The following is a 24,862-nucleotide window of genomic DNA, read 5'->3' as shown; positions in this document are numbered from 1 at the left end:
CGCCCCGTACTCGAAAACAACAAAAAACGATGTGGGGGGCGTTTTTACGGGGCGTGCTAGACGGCCGGGTAGAGCCGAAACCCTCAAATCGGCGGTTATTATACGGGTTTGCCCCTTTTACGGGGTCTGTTAGACCTGCTCTTAGGACGTCAACGTGGCCGACCAAACCGTCGCCCGTGATCTGACGAGCAAGATGTCTACGTCTCCGGGGCAGACTTCCTAGACTTTTTTAGATAATAGGCAAAGATTTGCCCGACTTTAAATTAATAAAGCCAACACGGTATCAAGCATTCAGATACAAACTGCTGGGCATTACAGCTTGGCCACCATAAACAACGGCACACATGACTAATAGTTTCAGGATGACAAGGCAAAGTGCCACAGACTAACAAAACAGGGCCTCCATGAAGTCCAGACCGTCCCAGGAATCCGCACCGTGGCAACGGACTACTCCTTCACGTTGATGTTGGTTTGAGCGACGCGTACAGCTCCCTTAGCTCGCGTGCCATCCAGCTTATGCCCTCCTTTTCTCTTGGCTTGCATTTTAGGCTCCACAGCTGCAAAAAAATGATGGTTTTGTAAATAATGTCAGTTGGGTTAGAAATAGTTTTCTTTTCAATAGCAAGTTTATTGCGAACATTCCACAACGCCCAAGATTGGGCAAGGAAAAGGATCCACAGCAGTCTTCTGGGATAGCCCGAGAAGCTAGAGAGGATGGCGTGAAATTGGGCAAAGTTGGCGGGGCGCCAGTTGCACCCGAGTAGCTGGCGCGTGACTGCCCACGCGAAGATCGCCAAGGAGCAGGAAAAGAAAATGTGGCTAGCATCCTCCGGCGCACCGCACAGAGCACTATGGCCATTGGACGGACCGTGTCGAGTAAGGATTTGCAACCCCGAGGGCAGCTTGTCAAGCGCTAACTGCCAGGAGAAGATTTTGATTTTTAGCGGCACCGTGGCTTCCCACAAGTCTTTGTAGTGGGCAATAGTGGTGCCCTTCGAAAGCATAGAGTACATAGATTTGACTGAGTATGATCCGGATTGTTCCAGGTGCCAGGAGATCTTGTCTTGACCATTGGTGAGATTGACCTCAGCCATGATTCGTTGAATATCATCCCACTGTCGCAAACCCTCCGGATCAAGAGAACGTCGAAAGCGGACTTGCAGGGAGTTTTGATATAGCGCGTCGGCGACCGAAATGTCCTGGTTGTCGCAGATGGCAAATAACAGAGGAAAAGACTCTAGTAGGGGGCCCCTCCCACACCACCAGTCCTTCCAGAAGTTCGTTCTATTGCCACTCCGCACCTTATGCTTCGCGCCAACCTTGAAAAGATGTTTGATTTTGTGAAGGCTTTTCCAGAAAGGGGAACCTCCATGACCTGATCCCGCAAACAGGTCGGAGGCGTCAGCATACTTAGCACGAATGATCCGAGCCCAGATCGTGTCCTCTTCTTGATATAACCTCCAAATCCATTTCAGCAGCAGCGCCAAATTCATCTTTTTGGTATTGAGCAACCCTAGACCTCCATCATCCTTGGGTCTACAGACAGTTGGCCAGTTAACCAGGTGATACTTCCGCTTTGGTCCCGCCCCTTCCCAAAAGAACTTAGAGCGGTGAGAATCGAACTTCGCATGAATCCCATCATGGAGGAGGAACAATCCCATCGCAAACATTGGGAGATTATCAAGGCACGCATTAGAAAGAATGAGTCGTCCCCCTGATGACATCAATCTTCCCAGCCATGGTTCAATTTTTACAGCGAGTTTCCGCACCAAAAAGAGCCACTGCTCCAGCGTAAGCTTTCTGTCGGAGATAGGGAGACCCAGGTAGATGAAGGGGAAGGTGCCAAGCTTGCAGTTCAGCTTGTTAGCAATAGTAGTTCGCTCTCCGAACCGCTGACCCAGCACAACCACCTCGATTTTGTGATAGTTGATCTTGAGCCCAGACATATCCTCGAAACACATCAGAAGGAATTTAAGATTGGCAATATCCTCATCCGAACTCTGGATGAGAATGAGCGTGTCGTCTGCGTACCGGAGGTGGGAGATACCCCCGGGCAAAAGGTGCGGAACCAGGCCATGGATGTGTCCGGCCTTGGTAGCAGCAGAGAGAATACCAGACAGGGCCTCGCCAATGAAGTTGAAAAGCAGCGGTGAGAGGGGGTCTCCCTGGCGAACCCCTCTCTTATTTCTGAAAAACGGCCCCACTTCACCATTGATCGAGATAGCATTTTGTCCCCCAACAACCAGTTGGGTGATCCTGTGGATGTAGCCTTCGTCGAAACCTTTGCAACGTAGAACTTCGCCCAAGAAGTCCCAATTCACTCTGTCGTAGGCCTTTTCGAAGTCAAGTTTGAGAAGCACCCCATTGTGCTTTCTCTTCCTCAAATCGTGGATAATTTCCAACAGCGCCAGCGGGCCATCGAGGATGTTTCTACCTTTGACAAAGGCAGTCTGATTGGGGGAAAGAATTCTATGGGCAATCGGATCCAATCTAGAGGCATAGGCTTTGGAGATGATCTTAAAGATTACGTTGATCAGGGCAATCGGTCTGTACTGTGTGATTCGGTCTGCGCCCGGAACTTTCGGAATAAGCGAGAGGATTCCAAAGTTGAGCCTAGAGATGTCGATGCGCCCCAGCACAAAGTCATTGAGTATGTGCAAAATACCAAGTTTGACCTGCGGCCAGAATTTCTTGAAGAAAGCAACAGGAAAACCGTCTGGGCCCGGGGCAGTGTCAGTCTTCATGTCCTTAACAATGGCTTCGAGTTCAGTCTCAGAGAATGTGAGAGCCAGGTTCACATTCTCCTCCTCTGAGACCCGACAATACCTATCCCAGGTATCCGGCGCCAGCCCACACATCGTTGGGGCTGATGAGCCAAGCAGGTTCCTGTAGAAATCATACACATGTTGTTGGATGAGCTTCGGGTCCGTGATTGTCCCGCTGTCCGTGATTAACACTGAAATATTGCATTTCCTTCTTCTACCATTGGCAACGGCGTGAAAATAGGCCGTGTTCGCGTCACCCTGCAGAGCCCACCTGACTCTGCCACGCTGTCTCCAGTGCTCCTCTTCAATCCTATAAATATGCAGCAGTCGCTCTTCCGGGTGATATCTAGATGCCCGGGCGTCTTCGTCCGGACCGGATGTGTCAGCCATCACATCGAGCTGGGCAATCTGAGTCAAGAGAGCATTCTTTGTAGCCTTGGTGTCCCTACCCAGGTTCTGGTTCCAGCCCCTCAAATACTGTCTTAGTCCCGTCGACATGAAGGACCACCAGTCAATGATGTCGCGGCCGCCCACCTTGGACAGCAGCCTGGCCCAGGTTAGCTGGACCAGCGGGACAAAGTCGGGGCGCTCGAACCAGCTAGTCTCGAAGAAGAAGCGGTTGGAACGAACGGGGAAGCCCTCCCCGGTGTCAAAAACAAGTGGCGTGTGATCCGAACCCAGGCTGGTCTCGGCAGACAGAGAGCAAAGTGGGAAAATGGCTTCAAAGGATGCAGAAACAAACACCCGATCAAGGGCAGAGCGGACAGGATTGAGCTGATGGTTGGACCAGGTAAAACGCGCCCCGGTGCGCGGAATTTCCCTAAGGGCCCAAGAAGCAATACTATGGTTGAAGAGATCTATGAGCGTCCAGTTAAGATTGTCGTTGTTCTTATCTTCGGCAGTTCTGATAAGATTAAAGTCTCCACCCATGAGAATCGGAAGGTCACAGTTGGCAATTTTGACCGTAATCTCGTCCAGGAACCCCCTGGAGCGAGCGTGGTCCGCAGGACCGTAAATACCAATGACCTCCAACTTTTTCTTAGTAGCACGGTGAAGAATAGAGAGGCTAAGGAAGAATTGACCCCTGTCCATTCTCCCCACCTCAAACATACTGTCCCTAACTCCCAAGAGCATGCCTCCCGATTGGCCATTCGCCGGGAGCCAGGACCAGAAGAATTTCTCGCCAACTTCAATGCTGGCAAGCTCGGCATCCGTGAAGTCTTGTTTAATGGTTTCTTGCAGCAGAACCAGATCAATGTGGTGAAGCCTGAGGTAGTCTTTGAGCAGGGTTCGCCTCCCCCTACGGCCGAACCCCCTCATATTCCAGAAGAGGGCCCTCATTGGCGAACCATGCTAAGCGCCCGTGCTTGGCGGGTTATCGGCCGGTGCCCAACTGGGGTAGGTCTGCGAGCGATTCGCCTCTTCTTGGGCGCAAGCTTCTTTGTTTTGCCAAGACCCAAGCTTGGTTCCCCCTCGGAACCTCCCTCGGGACAAGTACTTTCCTCCCTTTGGTTAGTACTTGCCCGCAAAGCCTCTTCCTTGGCTTTAGCCGTCTCCTCTTCAATCTTTCTTCTGGCTGAGAGCAATTCAGCTTGGGCGCGTTCACGAGCTTGGAGCAGAGCCACCGCTTGGGCAAGCGACCCCTCCGATGATTTGAACAGGATACAACTATCTCTAGCCACCTTAACAAGATGCTCAACCGAAGAATCTTGGAAAGCAACAAAGGAAGAGGGGAAGTTGGTGTTACCTGGGGCGGGCGTGGCGGAAGACGGGGTAGCGGAAACTTCGGTGGAGCACTTGGACATGGAGTTCTTCTCGGCAGTGGCACGAATGGCACGCTCCAGAACCGGGCCTTCAGTTGCCCATTTAGCTCTCGCACTTTTGCGCAAGGCTTCCGCCGGAGGGGCCTTGGATCGTGGCGCTCGAGCAACCGCCGCCCCCAAGGCTGGGATTGGGGCATCAAGCAGCAGAAGTTGGCCCGAGGCGGGCGAGTCACCCAGAGAGAGCGCGGGAGCGTGGTGGGGGAGGCCCAGTGTTTGAGTAGGAGGCGCAGGGGTCTCCAAGGTGGCTTCAGCCTCAGCCGCTTCCAGCATCATCTTCCTAGAGGGGCGGTCATGGTTGCTTTTGCTCCTGCGTTCGCTGTTCTGCCGGTATTCCTGATCCGACGAAGCAGAGGGAGGGGTGACCCAGCCCACCTCAACCCTCTCAGCCTCGGACAACCTCAAAGCTTTCCCAGGAGTCGGGGAAACCCTCTCCCCGAACGACGGATCCTCAGGCAAGTCAAGTTGGAGGAGCAAGTCACTGTCAGAAACTTCAGGGGACTGGTGTTTGGAGCTTGTAGGAACCGCGGCCTTGATGATTTGCGCCACCGGGGAAAAAATGTTGCCAGTGGGGGTCAGATTGGAGCCATACTGGCTGCGGGCAGAGTCAGGAATGGTGAGGTTGGGCGCCGCGACAGCCGCAGAAGGGGAGGTCGACGAGGTTGGCGCGGCCGCCAGCGGCACCGATTTACGCGGGCCGCCCCCTCCCACGCCCGGCGCAGAGGCGGAGGAGCGCTTGTCCTTACAGTGCTTGCCCCGCCGCCCATCCCAGCGGTCTTCGTCAGTCTCTTCGCAGTCGTCTTCCCTTTCCCCTGCGTCATCGCCTGGAGGGAAACTAGGGAGAGTCCATGGGGGAGAGTCTTCGGCAGCAGCGGTCTCGCGGAGAATCTTGATACGGTATCCTTGCAGGTTGACGAAGAGAGTGATAAACTCTGGGAGCACGTCTCCCTTGCGGCAGCCAAACGACATCCTAACCGGTGCCTCCGGATGAGCAAGAGAGTCAACGTCAACAGAAATTGGGCGGCCCACCTCACGCGTTGACAGCAGCAGACGTTCAGCAAGACGCAGAGGTGGCGGCACCCCAAGAAGCTTGACCCAAACCTCTTCCAGAGTCTCAGAAGCAAGCGGGTCACCCAGCGGGACGGTGACCAGGGCCTTGATTTTGCTCGTTGCCAGGGTGAGTCCGCCCCCACGGATCGCAATACGGAGACTTTCTTTGGATGGGAAGACGACGGCGAAATCCGAGGCGGAGAGCTGCCGCACTTGCCAGTTCCAGTTTTCGTCAACCAGGTCCTTGAACTCTTCTTCCACTTCTTCTTCCGAGAGGCGCCCCCCCGCCAGGATGACGGTAGCCGAGTTGGAGGCAGGGCGTTGTAGCTCCTCTTCCGGGACATCAATGCAGAGGAACCCCTGGCGCCCTCCGCCGAAACCCGCCCAATAGGGAGCCAGAACCTTGGCGAGGGCGGCACACATGGCCGAGAGGTGGCCGACTTTCTTGCAGTTGACGCAGAACGGATCGTCGATGCAGTCAGCTTGGATATGTCCCTGTTTCCCACAGTTATAACAGGTAATGTGGGCTGCATCGGGGTTTGCGGCAGCGGCTTCCCCTGAGCCGGTGCCATCCCCAAGAGGCGGAGCAGAGGGAGGGGCTTGATGGGCACGGGGCTGGCGGAGGTTCTTCCGGCCCGCGTTCTTCCCAGAATCACGGCCGCGAGGAGGAGGAGGAGGGGGTGGGGGGGCCCGGGTGTCCTGACGTGGACCTTCCCCCTCGGAACGCCACGACGAGGAGCCCGCCCGGTCGAGGTCGCGGTCGCGCTAGCGCTGCTGGCGACGGTGCTCCTCTTGCTCGCGGTCCAGCTTCTGGCGGAGATCGTGCTCGCGGTTGCGGGAGTAGCCGCCGTTGTAGTCATCATACGGGCGCTTGCCGTAGGAGGAGCAGTCCCGGTCCATGGCTTCAAGGAGAGGAACAAGAGCGCCGGAGCAGGGGTCACGACGGGTGGAGAGGCGCTTGGCGGCGGAGCGGTTGCGTCGTACGTCGCGAGCGGTGGCGGGGAAGGCGAGAGTGAGATCTAGGGTTTGAGGAGGGAGCCAGAACCACTTAAGTATCGGCGGTGGAGGGGTAAGATCGTCCACCGCGGGTACCCTAGGCGAACTGGGCCGCTCATCCCCACGGGAGGCCACGTGGCGACGATCCGACGGCTCGGGCGGAGGGGTATCGCGGACCAGCAGGTGTGGAGGAGGTTGGGCCGGCCCACACGCCCGCAACCCCACGGAAGAGCACGCCTGGGCCCCCAGGGGTGCCCCCAGTCCATGGGCCGGCCCATCAGGCCCCTCACGGTCCAGGACAGGGCACCCCACGATGCGAGCAAACCCTAGAGGCGGTGGCGGCGGCGTCTCCCTCAACTCTGGCCGCCCAGGGCACGGAGGGAGCGCCACGACGAGGTCTCCGACGCGGATAGACGAAGAACACAGACCAGAGCGACCAGGACCCACTCCGGCAGGCGAACTCCGGCCCAGACCAGGGAGCGGCGGGAAGTGGGGAGACCCCAACGGCGGCGGCGGCGGAGGAGCAGCAGAGCAGGGCGCGTGGCTTCCCTCCCTTGGGGAAGCAGGCGACGGCAACGGCGGCGGTGCCCCTCCCACCGGATCTGGCCAGAACCTCCCTAGATTCAGCGCAGAGGGTGGGGGCGGCGACGGCGCAGCTTCGACGTCCTAAGCGCAGAGCTCAGAATCCGAGTACTCGCCCTCAGAGCAGACGGAGGCGAGGGCGCCAAACCTGTTTCCTTTCCTCGCCGGCGCCCGGCGACCCCCCTGGGTGCGGCCAGAGCAGCGGCGGCGGCGCTCCGGGAGGGCGAGTTCCCAATCGCCTCCCGAGTCGCCAGAGCAGACGTTGCGTTGCGTGAGACACATCTTCCCCCAGACTTCCTAGACTCCGGCTACCGCGCTGTGCTCGGCTCAGGCTTGGGCTGCTTGATGTTGCTTATGGGCTGCGGAACGTCGTTCGGTCGTTGTCCATCCATGCCTGTAACTCGCACTCTCCCAGTTTAGTCGGAGAAGATGAATAGTGAGAGCCACTGTCCATGCACACGGCTCTCGATTATCATAGTGCGGTTAGAGGAAGGAACGAGGAACCATTATCACAAGTTTAGAACAGCTCATCGATGTACAGTACATGTGATCACTTTTGCCTGAAAATTCAATGCATGGGGTTCTGTTCGATTCTGTGATACCCAAAAGAGAAACGATGCTATCATCATGAAAATGTGTCAGCCTATAGTGACATGATAAAATGTGTACTCTCTCTGTCCCAAAATAGATATTAAAAATATGTCTAACTTTGGACGCACTATTTAGTGTGTAGGCACGTCTAAAATTAGGCAAAAAAATTACATCTATTTTACAATAAGAAGCACCACCGACTAGTTTTGGGTCATCATCAAAGCAGATTTTAACTTGACCTGTATCCAGGGTGCATCAAGTTTGCCAAATTAACTACTCCCACCTTAATTTATTTTGTCAATAAAAACTGCAGCTACCAAGTATATCGACAGAGTGGACATAAAGGAGCTGCGAGTTTACACTCAAGTAGTACCTCAAATATAAATTAATCATCTCGATTCAGTGATCCTGCAAATGTGTGAATTGGACAGTGGGAATCAATGCCACCTGACCACCTGCAGTTGGGTAGTTCAGCGTAACTCCGGGTGAAACCTTCGGTATAGCAGTATCTTTTTGCCGCTCTGCTGAACAATCTGTGTCCACACAAAAATTGCCACACATAAATTTCTGCATGAAACTCCTCCTAACTATTCATTCTTTTCTTATATATGAATCTAAAAAAAAGGATCAATCGTAGAGCAGCACAAGCTAAATGGTGAAGTCGTTTGACCGCAACAAGCAAAAAAACGAACAACTTCATTGATGATGCTATGGCCACGGCTTGCCAGCTTGCCCAAGCATGGCACACTCAGTAGGGTGCCGATGCAGGTCATCAATAGAGGGGCCATGCATGCATTTCTTTTACACGCCCAACACGGGTGCATGTGTATGACCTCAAAAAAGGATCAGTGGGCTGGGTTAGGCGCTGCACGTTTGTGCTGCTGAACTGACACATCAACGTAAAGTTATGTAGTAATTTGGTTTGCATGCGATTTATGTTTCGCTAGAGCTTACCACACGCTACAGTTCTTCACTCTTTGACTAAGTGGTCCACACTGCACAAAACCTGCCACATCCCTGCTGTTTTCCTTGTTCTGGTGGGACTTAACATGCCGTGTGCTGCACCCTGGCAGGATGGTTTGCAGGTAGTGTATGTATTTGGCGCTTTAGAGGTGACTAGTAAACGCGCACGTGCAATGCACGTGTAATCTTAGAAATCTCTTCACTCATTCTAAGCAGTAGGTAAATATAAAAAAAATTAAATTCTGAAAAAAATAAACAAATTAATGAAGAGGTCTAATAATATAGTAACGTAAAAAATCATATACTTATGAGAGATTCATTTTGTACCTCATGCTCAAAATCCAAATATACTGACAATATGAAAATACAAAATCTGTCCGAGATACTTGAACACATTGATTTACTTCATTTTTATGCTTAAGTTGGAAAAAATTATATTTACTCTGGTGTAAAATAATTTCCTAAAAATGAATGTACCTACACACACTGCAACATGTCTAGATACATTCGTTTTTAGACAATTAATTTGCACCGGAGGGAGTAATAAAGTTTTCAACTGCACAAACTTGCAACCTACACACTAAAAAGACGACAACACAAATTTAACATTTATTTATACACAGAGTGACTTCAGTCCCTTATGAAATTTAAAATTTCATTAGTGAGGAGCAAGGATGCATGCCACTACTTATTATTAATTTCAGACCTGGATGTCTAATATACCTAGATCATCCTTGAGCAAGGAAGTACAGGTGAAGACCTCTGAACGCTCTCATCGTCTTCCCTCTGTCATACAGCCAAACACATGCTTCATCTTGGAGCGCGGTTAGATCCACCATCAGATTTTAGCTTCTTCGTTGGAGGTTCTTCAATGGGATTGATGCTGGCATGAGTGCGGTCAAAAGCATCAGCCATTTGCATCTCTAGGGCATGTTAATCCACATTTGCAAATGCTGAGTTCCACTTCTATCGCCTGTTAGTATCCATCGTGGGCTACAAAGAATCATTACCAAAGAACTGAAACTGGATAAATGGCATTAGATGGCTAAAGGATTTGCATTACAACATTAGTATAGGGATTTTGATTACTCGAAGCTGGTGCATAATCAAGTATCATCATTAGTCCACAGATCTTAAGCGCCGCTAGAATCGGTGTCAAACATTTTTTTAAGTCAATATAAATAGTTCATCAAACTATTAATGTCGGCTAAAAGATCTCACCGACAAAACAATTCATGTAACATAAGATTGTGTCAAACATTTTTTTAAGTCAATATAAATAGTTCATCAAAATAATAATGTCGTGTAAAAGATCTCACCGACAAAACAATTCATGTAACATAAGATTCGAAATAAACAAAACAAAACAGAGATTAAAAATAAAACCACCAAATCTGGAAGCACAAGAATATTTGCTACAAACCGTGCTTCTACATTTAACATCTTTGGTGAGGGGTGATTGAACACATGTAACCAAAATAATATACAGTGATCTAATATCAAGTCTCGGAACAGGGTGATAGAGATAGTAAAATTCTCAACATGAAAACTAATTAGGAAATAATTTGGCCACTACTTAGTTACGACAAAATGGTAATATGTAGAAACTGAAAATGTATCTGTCCACTCATCCGGTTCTTGCTCCCAAACAACTATCCTACATCCTAGCGGCCTTTTTCAGTATTTTCATCGTCTTTCTTAAAAAAGATTTTGATCACTACTGAGTTGCATCCTTGTGTTTATTCAAATCACTGACATGTGTACACTAACACAGAGTAGAGGATTAGGTGTTAGACAAAGTTTTGTACAGTACAAAAATATGATGCGAACCAACTGCATATATTAGAAACAGATTAGCTACAGGAACTGGCTAGCTTTCAAGAAAAAAAATTAAATTTTCAATGACCAAATGCTACATTAGTGCAGAACCACATATGATCATAATATGTCCAAACCAATTTGGCCAACTTGCATCAACTATGAAAAAAAAAATCAATTCTTCTGCTGCAACATGTATAAAAGCACACGGCATTACCTAATAGGCTAATACCCATGCAAGAAGCTATCTCAAGATCCATATTTCCATCGGGGGCATGGAAGATTCATGCAAGCAAAACAAAAAACAGGTTACAGAGTTTACCTCAGAGTTTGCATGGTGACCAGGCCACTCTGAAACGTCAAATTTCTCTGATGGTTTGAGATCATAATCAAGATTGAAAAATTAAAATAAAACCAATCATATAAAGTTTCCCAAAGGTTTTCTGCAAAATGAAGAGAATTATACATACAAGTTACTATCAGGCCTATGGTACAATAAGAATATTAGAAGATAAAGAAAAATAATATAAAAATGTGGTGTTAAATTTCCGATCAAGTAAAAGGTCATATTTCAGAACCTAGTGCACAAATATCATACTGTCGTTCGAGTATTTGACACTCCTTAACCTGCACAGCTGCACAAATATCACACTCACTATGGTAGGCACAGGACCATTGCTTAATCTGATGTTCTTTCCAGTTGTACCTTGAAATTATTGCACATAATTACTTTAGAGCAGAATCTGCATGAAAATAATAAAGCTCGTGAGTAATCTGAAACGACGTGCTAGAAGTGAAAAATAAAAAACTTCAAATAATATCATTCAAGATGGAAATAAAGCTTTATCCTTCTAAGAACAAAAGTACTAATAAGATATATCTCAATTTCTGACATCCAAAAAGGATGAAACAAAAAAATCTTTTGTTCAGGTCTTACCAAGGATCTGTTAATATATTATATTTAGATCAACGTAACTGAAAATGTCAAATTCGAAAATCAGTGAGGCATATGCAAATCAAGTCGATTAACCACATTCGATATTCGAAATACTTCCCAGCTTGCTAAATAGTTGGTGAAAAGCTTGGTTAAAAGCCTAATATTTCTCATATTTAATTAATCAAAACATTTTCTTTCGTTATCTGAATAACTTTTAAATTGTTTACTGAACTTTTCTTTCTTTGTCAAACTGTACTGAAGTTCAGGTTTACTTCGTCAATTACAACTCCTGCAATAATTCAACCAATATGACAGAAAAAAAGGTATATCTCCCATTTAAAACAGATTATAATCCTAGTTAAATTGCAAAAGCCAACAACACAGGACAAGGAATCCCCTCCAATCTTTAAAAAGATTTGCCGGCCATTGATGCCCTAGATGAATCCCCTCCAATCTTTAAAGACGTGCACATAGATTATTCATCCTCCCTCCAATCTTCTAAAGTCAAAAGTAAAACAACAATGAACACACACCGACCTGAAGAATTAACGAATTACCTCCATTACTCTAGTAGCAGAAGCGCGTCAAGGTGTGGCAGATGGAGAGGTTCCGTCAGTGGACGGGATCAGTGGCAGAAATAAAGGCGTGAGGCCGGAGCAAGTGAGACCATGTCGTGGTGGGTACGAACTATTGGCCGTAGCAGGGAACATAACTGCGATGCTCGAGTCCATTGCTCTCACTGACCAAACAAATCATACCGGCGAGCTCCACGAAGGTAGCGACGGATCTCAAGTTTCCTGCTAGTCTCGCGACGGCGACGTCGGATACGGCGTTTCTTTGAACTGAGGAAGACCGCGGGGACGACGTCCGCGGCGGCGTGCGCGGGGACGGGAGGACAACAGTTGTGGAGAGAGGCGCCGCGGTGTTATGGTCGACGTTGGCGGTGGCATGCTGCGGCGCAATGGGGGCTTGCGGCCGCGTGCGGGAGGAGGCGCCGTGGGTATTCTGTACGGCGGCGGCGCGCGGGAGGAGTCTGTACGGCGATGGGTCGACCCCTGTTTCTCTCGGGCGTGGAACCGCTCTATGCGGTACCAGATTAGGAGACAGGATTAGTGGAGAGAGGATCCTGCGCTCAACGCGTTGAGTTGCTCAACATTAGGTGATTTTGGGTCGTTGGATCTGGTTAGTGTAGGGCCCAGATTTGTTAGATCTGCCTGTCTCTCCCTTTTTATAATTATTAGTACTGGAGATTTATATTAGTGGAGATGGAGATGGGTAATCAGCATGCAGACCCAATCTCAACACATCAACGGACGGTAGCCAGAAGGGGGGCAGTGCCACCGGGTGGCAGCACCATATTTTGCTTACTTTTTTATCCTACAAATCCCGACTTACCCCCTTTTTTGTTTTTCTTGTATTCTCCAAGCTTTGGCTATCGTGAAAAGGAAGCAATTATAATATAATTAAAACAAGATATAATTTAATTTAATCTAAAAATCATATCTAGTTGTAAATACCTTTTTAATTCTCTAGCACTAGAGTTAACATGTTTTTCGTTCTTCTTAGTTGTAGTTCCCAAGCTTTGACTATGGTTAGAAGGAATCTACCTTAGATTTTAAAAATCTAGTTTTCATGTAATCACATGAATAAATGTAAAATTTCTAACTTCTGTGGAAAACACATCCTTGTTGGTGCTCCATCCTCAGAAGGCACATTGGATGGTTGCGCTATTTTGGCGGTATTTGTCCTCTTATTTGGTGGGGTTCTCTATATGCACAAAAAGAAAGTAGTTAACATATATGTATAGTTGTTTACAAAATAATAATGCAAGAGTGAGTAAATCTATATTTTACCTCACAACTATCATTCTACCAATGTCTAGAGGGTTTTTCATGGGGATATTTAGGCTACTAGGAATTGGGCACAAGCTACCACTAGTAGGAAATAGACTACTAGTGGTGTGCTATTTTTCGGTACCAATGGTGTGTGGGTGGCACACAATTAATATGGCACCACTGGTAATCCATGTTAGTGGCATGATAGCCACATACCATTAGTAGCATGAATACTAGTGCCATGCTACATTACGCCACATCATTAGTGAAGATTTCTGAAAATAAAAAATACAACAGTGTGTTCGTCCAAGCATTGGATCTAGACGTCATCGTGGTAGTCCATGCTGGCGAGCTCCTGGTCGGCCACGCTAGCAAAAAATGCACCTGCGAGGCGGCAATAAAGTGGTGTTGAGCTTGGGGATAGGAGAGGATACGCGCCGATGGCGAGGTCACGATGCATGTGGCCAAAGGAATCCCACACATGTAGCAGGTTCTGGAGGAGGCCACCACGGCCGTGGTCGTGGAGTTAGAGGACGAAGGCGATGTGGCGGCCCTAGTCCTGGAGTTGAAGTACGGGGGCAGTGATGGGGAGCTGCTCTTGGGGGAGAAGGCGGTGGGGCTTCACTAGAGATGGAGGAGCAGAGGTTCACTAGCGCTAGGGACTTGTAGCATCGAGCGCAATTGAGGGAGCACCGATGACAAATTGCATGCATGAGAAAAGTCGGGTGGAGAGAGAGGGAGCTAGAGAAGAGGGAGTCTAGCAAGAGCGGCTGCCGTGGAGAGCGAGCGGTGATGCATGCTCGGGGCAAGGGCTTGCTATAATCAGGAGGTTAGGTGGGTTAGGGTTTAGAGTTGGTGGACCATATTATACATTATTACTTAATTTTAGAGCATTATTATTGGATTTTGTTGCCTTATTACTAGATTTGGAGCATTATTAGCAATATTCTAGAGCATTAAGCATTATTAGCAATATTGGTTGATTTTATTGCATCATTACTACATTTAGAGCATTATTACAATATTCTAGAGAATCATTACACGATTTTGTTGCATCACTACTCGATCTTGTTGCATTATTACTAAATCTTAGAGCATTATTACTGAATTCTATTGCATTATTACTAGATCTTGTTGCATCATTTCCGTATCTTATTGAGTTATTATTAAATCTTAGAGCATTGTTACTGAATTTTATTGTATTATTACTAATTTTAGAGCATTATTACTGGATTTTTGATGAATGCGTTTGCATCATGTTTTACCTAATGTTTGTTCATTAATAGTGTTAGGATTTTCTTATTTTACCGCGTCGCGTGCACTTATTTTATTGACTTCGTCAGAATCTTAGAAATAAAGAGATTGATAGCCAAATCAATTAAGCAATCTTTTTTGGACACAAATATGTTGACTAAAAGCAGTAACAACCTTCCATACAATTATTCACGCACCTAGGGGTAAAACCAAAGAGGGAAATCACAAAGCCATGCTTAATGCAAGTTTAATGGCCAACGGCACGACCAAGTGTCAAATAGGAAAGAAAAACTTTCCGAGAGTCATATAGGGACTCACATTAGGGAAACACGAATCGGAGGCCGAGCTACATGTAGAATTTTATTTTCAAACACTTCGAAATTTGTATTTGAATATTTTAAAAATCTAAAACAAAATTCTAGAGTTAACCAATGATGTATACTATACATGTGCAAAATCTCTATACGAACTACTTTGTATTCTAGGCTCCACAAAATTATCAAAATATGTCAGATTTTGTGATTTTTGTGTAGCCTAGAATATTATGTACTACCTCTGTTTCACTTAATAAGGCTTATACTACCTATATCTATAAATAGACTTATGAGATTTATCTAAATCTAGATGTATCTATAAGCTATATATTTGGTGTCTAAATACATTCATATTTAGACAAACTTCAGTCATCTATTTATAGACGAAGGGAGTATTATTTTAAAAAAATCAAACCGTGCAAAGTTTGAAAAAGTGTTCACAAAAAAATATTAACATGCAAAATACAAAATCAATAACATTAGATACATCATGAACCAATTATTAACATGTAAAATACAAAATCAATATCATTAGATACATCATGAAGTATATTTTCAGATCATATCTATATAATATCATATTGGTTTATATATTTTTGTATAAAAAAGTTGGTCAAACTTTACTCGGTTTGACTTTTTAATCATTGAAGCGGAGGGAGTAGTTTGTATTGAGATTTTCCAAGTTTATAGTATACAACATTGCATACCTCTATAATTTTATTTTAGTTTTTTGGAACTTTAAAATACAAATTTAAAGTGTTTGAAAATAAAGAGCTACATATAGCTCGGCCTCCATTTGTCCACGCTCCTCACATTTATAAGTAGTGTACACAAGGAATTCCTTCTTACTCTTCAAGGGCGCTTCCCTATAATCCGAGACAGTTGTGTTTTTGGAGATTATATTTGGTAAGAAAAATGATTTGGTGTGCTAGGGATGGGACGCACCCATGCGCACATTAGTGGGATCGTGCCAATGGTAACTTAACAGGTAACTTTTGTCCACTTAAATCCATTCATGGCACGAGATAGGCACATCCCACCAACATGCATGGGTATAAGTGGGCAAAGAAAACCTGTTGGACAGGATTACGTGAGAAAATGCTAGCCCAGGTTGTAATTTTAAAATCAAACATCACAGGAATTCTAACAATTTTAGTCGTGTAAAGTTATCTAAATACTTCGTATACTCTTTTGAGTGAAAAGAAGCCCTGGATGGGGATGAGCTAGCAAGAGCCACACACAAGGGAAGTCAGCCGGTGGCTTTATGGGCAGGATCCGAGTCGTTGCTGCTGCGTCCTATGGTGGGTGGTGTACGTACGCGTGTCGTGATTCTTGTGCCCGTTGCTGCTTGTGTCACTTGCGTGGGTTGAGCAGCAGGAGTGCACTTGTGGCCTTGTGGGTACACGGCAGTTTCACGCGACGCAGGCAGCCGATACTCAGACTCAACTGTGGATAGGCGGGCGGGTGACTGAACCGTGGGCCTCCTCCGACCAGCCGTCGCCGGGAGGCCGTAGAGTTGTTGTGGGTACACTACACTCCAGTACAACAGCACGGGTATACGTGACGTGACGCTTTGGAGGGGAGATAGAGCGAAAACCGTGGGCTCCACCGCCCACCCACCCCTGCGTCCCTTCTCCTCCTAGGGAAACAAATACACTCACCATCCAAGAGCCAGAGTTGGAACGCCCACATTACTCTCCCCTTCCTTAACACAAGGCAACCAACTCGCCGGAGAAGACGAGAAGCGCACCACCGGAGACCAGGAGCCCAGCCGCCTCGTCCTCGCCCTCGCCCTCGCTTCGCCTCGCCGGTAATGCTTTCTCCGATCGCGTCCCCAAACCCCTCGCTGCTTCCACATTTCCATGGTTGATTTCTCTCTGGGGTTTCTTGTTGCCACGGTTGTTCCTTCCTTGTTCCTCAGCCTCCTTGTTTCCCCCTTCATCTTCGTTGCGATGCGACATTGCGACGCAATGCGCATGCCATGCCATGACTTTGAGCGCGGCGATTCATCACAATGTTTCCTTCTTTCGCTGCTCCTTCCCTTGGGGAGAGGCTCTGTGCTCCTGTGCTCCTTCATTACTTTAACGAGAGCTTCTGTGCTCCTTCATTCATGTTGTCTCGGGGAGAGGCTCCAGCCCTTCACTCGGGTTACATGGTTTGCTCTGTTTTGTAGTAGTAGTACCAAGGCACAGTTTATGTTCTGCAAACAGCTTCTGCTTCGCTTCTTCCTCTCTTTTCGTGTCGTGGGAGATTCTTGGCAAGATTTTCTCTGCTTCAGTGTCAAACATTCTTACTACCAGAATCCATCTTGTCTTGTCTCCTCTACTCAACTTCCCAAGCATAAATCTTTGAACCGCTAGAATTACTGAAAAGAACGATAACGCTCTACACTAGATCCTTCACCCGGGTACATGTTTTGCTCTGTTTTGTACGAAGGCAGAGTTTATGTTTGCAAACAGCTTCTGCTTCCTTCTTCGTCTTCAGGCAGATTTTCTCTGCTTCAGTGTCAAGATTGTTCTACCAAAATCTGTCTTGCCTCCTCTACTCAACTTCCCAGGTATAAATCTTTGAACCGCTGTTTTTTTAGGTTTAAACCACTGTTTTTTGGGAATAAATAAATAGAAGGAAAATGCCTTAGACTAGGCTCTTCATCCGGGTACATGCTTTGCTCTCTTCTGTACAAGAGCGACTTTATGTTTTGCAAACAGCTTTGGCTCCGCTTCTTCATCTTTTTTATGGTGTCTTGGAGGATTCTTGGCAAGATTTTCTCTTATTCGGTGTCAACATTTTCTACCAAAATCTGTCTTGCTTTCTTCGCTCGATCTCGCAGGCAAAAATCTTTGAACGACAATTTTTTTCTCCAGGATAAATAAAAAGAGGGAAAATGCTCTAGACTGACCCTTCTTCCGGTTCCGGGTACACGTTTTTCTCTGTTTTGCACAAGAGCGAGCTTCTGCTTCGGGTCTTCCTCTTATTTTCGTGCTGTGGAGGATTCTTGGCATGATTTTTCTCTGGTTCAGTGTCAAGATTTTTCTCCGTTTCAGTGTTAAGATTTTTAGTATCAAAATCAATCTTATCTTCTTTACTCGCCCTTCGAGACATAAAATCTTTGAACCCCTGTTTTTGTAGAATAAATAAAATTAAGGAAAAATGCTCTAGACTAGAAAGTGTTATTAGTTCATGACCAAGTCAGCACCACAACCTCTCTGTGCTTCTATACTAGACAATGCTGCATTTTCTTTGCATCATACTTACAGTATATCATTGGAACTTGGAAGCACCAATATCAATTTATATTATTTCGCACACTTTTTAATCTGATTTAGACCAGATATTATAGCATTCTGGTAAATCTTTATTCCAACTTCGAGTAAATTTTATAGACCAATTTTCTATGATCAAAATACAAATATCATCACTGCTTGCTATAGTAAGCTGCATTGGCATAATGCATACATTATCCTTCATCTTTCATTTAAACAAAGTTAATGATTTATTCGTGGCATTTTTTTGTTATTTTGAAATTCATCTTGTTTTGTATTTTGTACTAATCACTATTTTTACCCCTTGCATTTGCAGAGAGGTCCTTTTGTCCTCTCATGATGGACCCGCATGATGAGTTGCCACCACCACCTCCTCTACCTCCTAACGTGGTGCCCATCAAAGCTGAAGATGGTGCCAAGGAATCGCCACCAAACAAGCCAACAAAGCCTACGAGGCTCCCAATAGCCAGGCCTGGATTGGGAAAGAAAGGCCAGCCCATCCAACTCCTTGCAAACCACTTTAAAGTCTCTGTGAAGAGTTCAGATGACTTTTTCCACCACTATCATGTAAGTATATGCTATCCCTTGTTCACCGCACATAACTTAGCTCGCCATGCCATTTCTCTAGGCCTGGGGCGCCATCTGTGGCTGCTGGAACCCCATGATCCTATATTAATTCCTGTAGTGGCCTTTGATCAATAAAAATGAGCAAGTTATTCTCCAAAAGAAATAGTGTTTCAAAGGAGACAAGTTTGTGACCATAATTTTATATATCTCCATGCTTTTGGTAATTCTGTTATACTTTGCTGGGTAGGTTAATCTGAAATATGAGGATGACCAACCAGTTGAAGGGAAGGGGATAGGCAGGAAGGTGATTGATAAACTTCAGCATACATACCGCTCCGAGCTTGCAAACAAAGACTTCGCCTATGATGGTGAAAAGAGTCTCTTCACAGTTGGGGCTCTTCCTCAAGTAACAAATGAATTCACTGTCATCTTGGAGGACATAGGAACTGGAAAGTTAGTTTCTGCTCCTTGACCTGCTTCCATGCTATATATACCTATCTAATACCATGACCGGCGTTCAGCATAACTCAATTCTTACCTGGTTGTAGGAGTGCTGCCAATGGGAGTCCCAGCAGTCCTGGTGGTGGGGACAGGAAGAGAGTGAGGCGACCATACCAGACAAAGACGTATAAAGTAGAGTTGTGTTTTGCAGCAAAAATCCCAATGGCTGCAATTGCAATGGCCATTAGAGGTCAAGAATCAGAGAACTCCCTGGAGGCTCTTCGAGTTCTTGATATCATACTGAGGCAGCATTCTGCAAAACAGTATGTATTTTTACAAAACTCCAAAGCACTCCCCTGTGCTTAGGCTTCTATATGACTTCCATGCCATGACTATGGTTGATTCTTCTGACTATACACAGGGGCTGCCTTTTGGTTCGTCAGTCATCTTTCCACAACAATCCTGCTAGCTTCGTTGACTTGGGCGGTGGTGTGATGGGTTGCCGAGGATTTCACTCAAGTTTCCGTGGCACACAGAGTGGCCTCTCCCTGAACGTCGGTATGCATCTCACTCCATCGTATTGCATGACTCGATGGTTCATTTTGCCATGGCTACGTTCGATTTTACATTCTTATGTAACTTCTTTTAACCTGCAGATGTTTCAACTACAATGATTGTTAAGCCTGGTCCTGTTATCGACTTTCTTCTTGCTAACCAGAAAGTTGATCACCCTGACAGAATTGACTGGCCAAAGGTAAGTGGCATCTATAGTGTTCTTGATAATATTGCATGAAAATTTACCCAACCACATTTGTTTTTGATAATTCTGATTTGGATGTTTGCCTAACAGGCTAAGCGTGCTCTCAAGAACTTGAGGATCAAAGCCGCTCCTGGAAATTCAGAATTCAAGGTTGTTGGTTTGAGTGACAGAAAATGCAATGAACAGACGTGAGAGTTCTTCTTAAGCCTTTCATTAATTTTTACAGTGATTATATTAATAATTCGGAAAGAGGCTCCTACTGTTTCTAGCTTGTTGTACAATTTATTTTTCTGTACAGTTTACTGCTATTTATTGAGTGCTCTCCGATTTTCTTGTTTAACTAGGTTCCCATGGAGGCAGAGGAATGGTAACAATGGAGATACTAACATTGTCGAAATAACAGTCTCTGATTACTTTTTGAGGCACAAAGGCATAGAGCTCCGATATTCTGGTAATTTCCCCTGTATCCATGCGGGGAGGTCAAAGCGTCCGACGTATTTCCCTGTGGAGGTTTGTTTCTGCTACATCCTCAAAGCCTCCTCCCTTCTGAAATTTCATCCATTATCTCAAGTCCTGATGTGAACTTTTTGTATGACCAGCTTTGCACGCTTGTTCCTCTGCAAAGATATACCAAAGCTCTGTCTACACTGCAAAGGTCCTCGCTTGTTGAGAAATCCAGACAAAAGCCTCAAGAAAGAATGTCAACTCTCAATGATGTGAGTTATCATCTATATTTTAGTTTGATGCAACCATGTATAACTTGCTGTTTTTAGTGATATTGGCAATTAACTGATAGTTCATGCTACCCAAAATGCAAGGCACTTAAACGTAGCAACTATGACTCCGACCCCATGCTGATGGCATGTGGCATTTCAATTGCACCAAAGTTTACTCAGATTGAAGGGAGGGTTCTGCAAGCACCCAAGGTCAGTGAGAATCCACCAAACTTACTTTGGCATTCTAGTGCTTGATGTTCTTCTGGATGTATCTAACTAGTAAGCATTCTATCATGTAGTTGAGAGTCGGTAACGGTGAAGATATGTTACCACGCAATGGACGCTGGAATCTTGCGAACAAGGTCAGCATGTTTTCTCTTTCTAACTTTTCTTTATTACTTCTGGATCGTTGATGGAGCTTCTATTAATTTGATGATTCTTTCTTGTTTCAGAAGTTCCTTCGGACCTGCTCTGTCACGAGGTGGTCGGTTGTTAACTTCTCTGCACGGTGTGACGTTCGGGGTCTTGTCCGAGACCTCAAAAGGCTTGGAGCTGCAAAGGGAATCGTATGTCTTACTTTTTCTGCTAAATCTTCAATAGTTCTTCTTTTTCTGTTGCTGAACTTAGTCGTTTGCAGGAAATAGAGGAACCTTATACTGTGATTGAAGAGATCCCATCAATGAGACGAGCGCGTGTGTCGGATAGAGTGGATAAGATGATTGCTGAGATAAAATCCAAGCTACCTGGATTACCCAAGTTCCTTCTGTGCCTTCTTCCTGAGAGGAAAAACTGCGAAGTTTATGGTTGGTTCATGTTTTCGATTGTCATCATTTGTTACCCTTCCCTATAAGCTTGATTACCTGCTGCACAACATATAATATATGTTTGCTTCAATCAGGTCCTTGGAAGAGGAAGTGTCTTGCGGATTTTGGCATTGTTACACAATGTCTAGCTCCAACAAGAGTAAATGATAATTACCTAAACAATGTCCTGTTGAAGATAAATGCTAAGGTTTGTTGATATGGCCCTGTTTTCCCTGTTTTATTTTCTGCATTTATTACTGGCTACCGTATATGCTTACGATATTTGTCTTTTCGCCGGTTGTCACCTAGCTTGGTGGGCTGAACACATTGCTGCAAATCGAAGTATCCCGTACAATTCCTATTGTGTCAGAGAAGCCTACTATCATCTTGGGCATGGATGTGTCACATGGTCAACCTGGTCAGTCTGATAGACCTTCCATTGCTGCGGTAAGAGTGATACAGTTTTAATCTCTGAATAGTAGCCACATGTCATCTGAATGACAACAAAATTTATAAGTGCTGTTATATCTCTACTTGTAACTATGGCTTTGGATTCTGTTTAGGTGGTTAGTTCTCGCGAGTGGCCTCTCGTCTCTAGATACAGAGCAACAGTACACACTCAGTCACCCAAACTAGAAATGATGTCCTCCTTGTTTAAGCCAGACGGAACTGCCGATAATGGTCTCATTCGGTAAGGCATGTCGTTTGATGCAATGTTAAGTTCAGTTATTGTCAGTAATATGTGTGTGTGTCCTTCTATGTTATGCTTTCCTGCACACCTTCCTAACTGAATGACATCATTGCACTTGGTACATCCAGGGAATCACTTATCGACTTTTACACTACTTCTGAGCAGCGAAAACCAGATAATGTCATTATTTTCAGGTATTAGATTCTTGAATTTCTATTTGCAAACACCAGATGATTTTCAGCGAAACTTTTGAAATGTTTTTTTTTCAACTGAAAATGGATTGTTGATGTCTTAATCACCATCATATGCTAATTTCAGGGATGGTGTAAGCGAAAGCCAGTTTACCCAGGTCATAAACATTGAGCTTGAACAGATCATTGAGGTAGTGTATTTATTTGGTGCCAACGTGTGCTTATTACAGATCTATGCAGGTGCTTTGGTACAAGTAATTATCCCCCATTGGAAATTGTTATCTCATCTACTTTTTTATCATGCAGGCATGCAAGTTCCTTGACGAGAAGTGGGAGCCTAAGTTCACAGTCATTGTTGCCCAAAAAAACCATCATACCAGATTCTTTCAGACTGGATCTCCAGAGAATGTTCCCCCCGGTAAACTCTATTTTGACCCTACTTTTCTTATGGAGTGAAACATTACCCTTGTCATGTAATATTTGTGAAATGAGGTAAAAACAAGTGTTAATGTCATTCTGTAGGTACCGTGGTAGATAAACAAGTCTGCCATCCCAAAAATTTCGACTTCTACATGTGTGCCCACGCTGGCATGATTGTAAGCAATCTCTGCTTTCTCCTGTTTATTCTTCTTACCACGTACCAATATGTTGGTGGTAGTTTGCAGGTCTCTTAGGTTACTACTGTCCAATTTACGTTGGTGTAATTGTTTTGTTTTTGTTGGGTATACCAGGGAACCTCAAGGCCAACACATTATCATGTTCTGCATGATGAGATCGGCTTCACTGCCGATGCGCTTCAGGAATTTGTGCATTCTCTTTCTTACGTGTACGTAGACGACAGATGGTACCACATGTCGTTCTCACAAAAGTTGTTGTCAAACTATGTTTTGAACTTGTTGCTGTTGCCTTTTCAGGTATCAGAGGAGCACAACGGCGATATCTATCGGTAAATGACGCTTAACACCATCCTCACTACATCTGCCTTCCCTAATGCATAATAATTTGTCCATGCTGTTCCTTATATCCTGACTTGTTTTGCATGCGTGCAGTTGCTCCGATTAGCTACGCCCATCTCGCGGCAGCCCAGGTTGGCACGTTCATGAAATTTGAAGACATGTCGGACGCGTCGTCAAGCCAAGGAGGGCACACGTCTGTGGGCAGCGTTCCGGTTCCGGAGCTGCCTCGTCTCCACGAGAATGTCCGGAGCACCATGTTCTTCTGCTGATGTGCTCTTCTGGTGGCTGATGCTGCTGTTGGATGTTGACCCATGTTTCGGTCTGTCTGTGTAAAAGACTAGCTTAGTTGGCACCTGGAAACGACTCTCTATGGGTGCGCCCGTGGACCTAGTAAGTTACATTATGTGGGCGTCGTATCTTAATTATGAATCCGACAGACTTGCGTATCTGTGCATCCGTAGCGAGATCATGTACTAGGTGAATTTGCAAATACTTGGCCAGGTGCTACCTTAAACTTGGCCAGTTTTTTCGAAATGGGGCATTGCCCAGCCTCTGCATCAATGTGATGCACACGGCTTTTCATTTATTTGAATGGTTCAAAAAATTCAGAAATTTACATCACGGATCAGAGATGGTTGAGACAAGTATCAACCATCGGAAAATGAATAAAAATACAGAATTATCCATTTTGTATCCTACTAGTGTGTCGCCACCCAGTAGCCTGGAAAAACAAGTTCTGAGCAACCGTCAGCAGACGGTTGCACCCAATATCCATAGTCTCCCACTGATCCTCCGGAAGAAGGAAAGCCCATTGTTGGATCCAGTACGCCGCACGCCGAATAACCTGCAAAAATTTATGTCATTCCGGTTTGTCCAAATAGACCAGCATACAGCAGATATGCCAATCCGTATTCTATTCTTATCCAATTTATGAACCCCATTAAGCCAATTACCAAACATATTAGTAATATTTGCAGGTGGGTGTATACCAAAAGTAAAATAAATCATTCGCCAAACAATTTTGGCAAATGGACATGATAAGAATAAGTGATTTATGGTTTCTGGCTCATTACAAAAACAACATTTAGTGCATCCATGTCAATTCCGTTTCACCAAATTGTCTTTTGTGAGCAGTACTTTATTGTTAAGAAACCACATAATTTTTTTGATCTTTAGAGGTATTTTTAATTTCCACAGATATTTGCGTAAAAAAGGAGTGTGACCATTCATTAAGTCAAGATACATTGATTTGACTGAAAATGTTCCGGAATCAGCAAGTTTCCAAACAAATTTATCCGGAGTGTTTGTCAACTGTACCATCATTAGCCGTTGACAAAGATTAATCCATTGATTCCATTTGTTTTCGTTAAAAGCCCTCCTAAAGGCAATATTAAGCGGATTTTGTGCCAACACAGTAGCAACTAAAACATTCTTTCGCTGTACTATATTATACAACGCCGGATATTGCTGTGCTAAAGAAGTGTCTCCTAGCCAAATGTCCTCCCAAAACCGTGTATCAGATCCGTTCCCCACTTTAAAGAAGCCCCTG

At 45.6% G+C, this 24,862-nt stretch overlaps 1 protein-coding gene across 1 annotated transcript; it reads left to right on the top strand.

Moving 5' to 3' along the window:
• The first annotated feature begins 18,527 nt into the window (after positions 1-18,527).
• Positions 18,528-23,582, top strand: LOC124698476 (protein argonaute 4B-like). The gene is made up of 22 exons (XM_047230959.1): positions 18,528-18,755; positions 19,003-19,208; positions 19,304-19,519; positions 19,618-19,754; positions 19,853-19,950; positions 20,047-20,144; positions 20,301-20,466; positions 20,556-20,672; positions 20,775-20,882; positions 20,972-21,034; positions 21,125-21,238; positions 21,310-21,475; positions 21,571-21,683; positions 21,785-21,922; positions 22,039-22,166; positions 22,295-22,360; positions 22,485-22,548; positions 22,664-22,775; positions 22,880-22,953; positions 23,089-23,183; positions 23,272-23,303; positions 23,407-23,582. Exons 1-22 carry the CDS (start codon positions 18,528-18,530, stop codon positions 23,580-23,582), a joined length of 2,715 nt encoding a protein of 904 aa, XP_047086915.1.
• Positions 23,583-24,862: the final 1,280 nt, after the last annotated feature.

This window comes from Lolium rigidum, chromosome 3 (assembly GCF_022539505.1).
Source record: "Lolium rigidum isolate FL_2022 chromosome 3, APGP_CSIRO_Lrig_0.1, whole genome shotgun sequence".
NCBI classification, from domain to species: Eukaryota; Viridiplantae; Streptophyta; class Magnoliopsida; order Poales; family Poaceae; genus Lolium; species Lolium rigidum.
This window is presented reverse-complemented; position numbering and strand designations above follow the sequence as displayed.